General features: G+C 50.0%; 1 protein-coding gene across 1 annotated transcript in view; it reads right to left on the bottom strand.

Annotated features, from left to right (window-relative positions):
- The window catches only part of LOC103072677 (zinc finger protein OZF-like), a 7946-nt gene extending 3825 nt beyond the window's left edge, over nt 1–4121 (bottom strand). Inside the window, exons 1-2 of the mRNA XM_007457508.1 lie at nt 3972–4121; nt 1094–1132 (exon numbers count right to left, since the gene is read on the bottom strand). Of these exons, the coding sequence (XP_007457570.1) occupies nt 1094–1132; nt 3972–4121 (189 nt within the window). The remainder of the gene's footprint in view (nt 1–1093; nt 1133–3971) is intronic.
- Nucleotides 4122–4834: the final 713 nt, after the last annotated feature.

Raw genomic sequence — 4834 nt, 5'->3', positions numbered from 1 at the left:
CTGCTTTGCTTCTGAATCCATACCTTATCCACCCCTTCGAATCCTGTGCCACGACCAGGACTTCCCCTGAAGCCACTTGCACCCCCCACACACTCATGGTCACTGCACTGCCTCATCCATCTTAGTGATGACAGCCACCCCTGTCCCCGTTCCCAGGGAGGTGAGCCAGTCCACGGAGAACCCCCTCCCCACCCTACAACTTTCATGGCACCCACACATGACCTGAGGGCCTGGAATCTGACCTGGACCACATGCCATCCACCTGCTAAGGGGTATCTTCAATCCTGAACCCCACCTCCCCTGAACTCCAGGTGTGTTTCCAGTGGTCCAGTTGACACCTCCTTTGAGACACCCCGGCAATATCTCAAACTCAGCATGGGGACACGGAACTCTGGACAGTCCTTCTCTCCATTACTCCTACTGCTGACTTCCCATCTCAGACATGGCGTCCCTACCGTCACCTAGAGGCAAACATCCTGGGGTCATGTCAGACTACTCTCTCTCATCCTGTACAGCAGAAAATCACCTGTACCACAAAGGAGATTGAGAAACTCACCTCTCCTGCTACAGAGCCGTTGCCAGGATCCAGTTACAATCGACATTCACCAGGACTGTGCCTTCCACTGGGCCCCTGGCTCCACCCTCACCACCCCCCACCATCTTCCTCCTCCCGGCAGGCAGAGTAGCCTCTTCAGACCCAGCGTCAGGTCACTTCCCTCCTCTGCGGCCAACATGGCATGGACCTGCCCCTTCAGGAGAGGCCCAGCTCCTCAGGCTGTCATCCCAGGAATGACTTATGACTTCAGTCTTTATCAGCCCAAGTCATGGGTCCTGCAGTTCCCTGAACACTCCCCTCTCAGTCTCATCTCCAGGCTGTGCCCAAGGACATGTCACCACTTGACCTTCTCCACTGGACACATGGGAACACCTCTGTACAACTGCTGGCTTTGATTAATGGTCCTGTGCCTGAGATGATGCCAGGGCCCAGACCTAAGGGCCCACAATCCCAGGACAACACTGTCTCCTCTATCTGTGTGTCAGGACCAGGGGTAGGGATGACGTCTGGGTAGGTACTGGGGCTTCTTCCACTTACCTGTCCAGGGACCATAAATGCTGCTGCTACCATGGGAACCTGTGAAGAGAGGGAGGATCTGAGGTAAAGGTGATTATGGTGAGGATGTAAAGGCTGAGCTCTTTCTTCCCTTCCTTTTCCTGGACATGAGTCATCTGAGGCTGACCTCTGACTTCAGATCCTCACTCTTCAGAGCTATAGCTTGACAACTCGATAGCCTTAGACAAAGACTCAACATCCTTGGGACTTCCCTGGTCCAGTGGTTAAGACTTCAATCTTCCACTGCAGGGAGCCCGGGTCCCATCCCTGGTTGGGGCACTAAGATCCCACATGCTGTGGGGTGTGGCTAAAAAAAACACTCACCCTTTTGAGTCTCGGTGTCTTCATGTAAACGGCAACACTTAGGATGTCTAACTCATAATGTGTACATACCAAATGCATTATTACCTCTCCCATGCTAAGATTCAGCTATTACAGAACACAGGATTAGGATTTCTATAAATGTTTTTGAAAATTAGGTTTTTCTTACATGTCTTTCGAGGCTTTCTGAGACAAAGTATCTTTTTTCAGCCACCAATTATCTAATTTTATGACACCACCATGGTGCCCTACAATTCATTCCTATTTTTACACTACCTGAACTTAGTGACAGAATCCACAGGTTTAAGGCATCAGACCCATAAACTGCCCTCTTTTGAGAAGCCAGTTCCGACCCCTGGTCCCCAGGCTACCAGGACTTCTGTCCCACTTGGCTACAAATTCAGGGTTTCCCATGAACCCCTTCTCGGTTTTGATAATTTGCTGAAATGACCCATGAAGTTAGGAAAACACTTTTCTTACTTTTTCTGGTTTACTGTAATGTATACAATTTAGGAACAGTCAAATGGAAGTGACGTCTACGTCAGGGTAGGGGGATAGAGGGCATCAGGGGGTTTCCAGGCCCTTTCAGTACATGCCAACCTCCCAGCACTTCCACCATTTCAATGTGTTCACCAATCTGAAGGAACCTTGAACTTCATTGTTCAGCAGTTTTTATACCTAATCTCCAGCTCCCCTCCGATCCTTAGGAGTTGCCGGGTAGGTCTGGAAGTTGAAACTTCTAATCACTTGTTTTTCCTAGAGAGGAGTCCCATCCTGAGGGTATCTGGAGAATCCACCCTATGTCACTTCATTATAATAAACTTCCACGTGATAAAAGGGGCTAGTTGTGAGTAACAAAAAAACAGTCCTAATTCCCAGGCAATTCTAAGGGGTTCAGAGCTCTATGTAAAGAACTCAAGACAAAACCTAAACATATATATATATTATTATAACACAGATATATATTCTCATTTTAAGCAGTTATTACTTGCTTACACAAGATTAACTTGCAAAATCTATACATTTTTAACCTTGTAGTTTCCTGGGAGAGCTGAGGCACGTGTGCCCTTGACTGGGCCTGGGCAGCTCCACCAGTATGGCTGACCTTTTTCTGACTCCACAAGGAGTGGGCAGTCGGCTGAGTGTTCAGAACAGTGAATCTATACAACCTCACAACTCCTTCTCTATCTCCATCTCAGGCAAGGCTCCTTACTCCTTATACCCTTGCTTCCCCAGAAATCCCTGGAACCACAGGACCCTCCCATCTTCAGGCAGCCTCAGAAAGTCCCACCCAGTTTGCCCTACCCTCCAGCCCCAGGTCTCTCTACTTTCATCTGAGGTCCCCTTGCACAGAAAAGTGACAAGACTTTCCCTCCTAAATTTGAGTCCAGACATGGCCAGAGTCCAGGACTTAGGCTGTCACCACATGGACATTGCTGAGCCAGCGACCTCCTCCCCCATTTCCAGATTAGGGACTCCAGCATCCCCTGTGTCACCAATTGGCCCCGACTGTTAACTCCTTCCTTTTTTTTTTTTTTTTTGGCTGCCCCACACGACTTGCAGGATCTTACTTAGTTCCCCCACCAGGGGTTGAACCCAGGGCCACAGCAGTGAAAGCACCAAGTGCTAACCACTGGACCACCAGGGAACTCCCTCCAAAATCCAATTTTAATCTCTCCCTGACATGTCTTGCAGATGCTCAGCCAAAAGAAAAACTTTATTGTCCTTTACTCTGTTCTTTTGCTTAGAACAACATTCATTGCCAATTATCTTGCAGATTTATTATGAATTATGAATCTTATTATTTGTATTCCTTTGTAAAAAATTAAATAAACAGAAACCTCAGTTAGAGGGGGAGCCCTCACTGACCTGAGACAATAACAGTATCCAAAAGGAAGAAGACGACTCTCTTCTCTCCTGGAAAGGACTCAGGCAATGAAAAGCCATGGACTCTTTGGTGACTATAGCCCTTCTAACTTCCCTCTTTAATCTCTATAAAAGTGTTAGTTCATCATGGCCGCACATCTCAATTGCAATTCCCTGATGATCCCGAGAAAAACTCATCTTTGCAGAAGAAATAGCCGGGAGGCTATTTGTTTTAGGTCAATAAGTTCCATAGGCACCACTCTGGTCCAGAAACCAACTTACTCTCTGGAGTGGAATGCACTAGGTTCTCCCAGGTCTCCCTGCCTCCACCCTCAGCTCCCCCTTCCCAGTCTGTTCTCCCCTGAGCAGCCTCTGAAATATTTTAAAACCAACTCAGTGTGTCTTCCTGATTTATTCACAACCCTGTATGACTTCCAGAATGCCGACTGTTGGCCCAGAAGGCCTCATATGACTCCTCCATAATGCCACGTCTCTGCAGAAGGGACTCCAACCCCAGGTTTCCGGAATGTTCCCGGCTCTTGTGACTCTCCAAGGATTTGCACGTGCCAAGCCCCCAGCCTTTAACACTCTCCACATGGCCTGTCAGAAATAGGGCCACCACAGACGCACACCTAAAGTTCTGGAGACAGAGGCCTGAACAGGTGACCCTCACTGGAGGCTTGAGGATTCGGGTCAGGATCTGGGGGGCCCCAACAGTCACCTGGGTCGGGTCTTGTAGCGCGCTGGTTGCCGTAGGACCCGTTGAGCGCGGCGGGATAATGGTGGTAACGTGGCCCGAATATTCCGGAAGCAGGTTCCGCATCCCGCTCACTCCTGCGAAGTGTGGACGGCGTCCTCTCGAGCTTTTCCCAGTTTCCGTTACCTGGGCTGCACCTAGCGATCTAGAGCTCTAGGTCCTGCAAACGCAGCAAAGACCCCAAACCGCCGCCAACAGAAAGATACCGGAAGTTCCGTCCCCTCCTATTTCACAATCCCGGAAGAACCTCTGTTTGGGGCCTTCATTGGTGCGGAGAACAAGCCGATCCGCGCACAGTCTTCTAGGTAATGTAGTTCCCCTCACGCCACCGAGTGCGGTGAGGACTAGACCCACCCTCAAACTGTTTGGGCATTAAAGGACCAAGCAGGTGCGGGAAGGACAAATTAAAAACGCGTCAAGAGATTTCCCTGGCGGTACAGTGGTTAAGACTCCGGGCTTCCACTGCAGGGGGGGCGGGTTCGATCCCTAGTCAGGGAAATAAAATCCCCCGAGGTGCATGGCGCGGCCAGAAAAAAAATGTATTTACAGCACCTGAAACTAAGGGAACCTTGTAAATCGACTATATTTCAAATTTAAAAAAAAAATTAGGGCTTCTCTGGTGGCGCAGTGGTTGAGAGTCCGCCTGCCAATGCAGGGGACACGGGTTCGTGCCCCGGTCCGTGAAGATCCCACATGCCGCAGGGCGGCTGGGCCCGTGAGCTATGGCCGCTGAGCCTGCGCGTCCGGAGCCTGTGCTCCGCAACGGGAGAGGCCACAAC

The sequence above is a fragment of the Lipotes vexillifer genome, unplaced genomic scaffold (assembly GCF_000442215.2).
Source record: "Lipotes vexillifer unplaced genomic scaffold, Lipotes_vexillifer_v1.1 scaffold995, whole genome shotgun sequence".
Classification (NCBI taxonomy): domain Eukaryota; kingdom Metazoa; phylum Chordata; class Mammalia; order Artiodactyla; family Lipotidae; genus Lipotes; species Lipotes vexillifer.
This window is presented reverse-complemented; position numbering and strand designations above follow the sequence as displayed.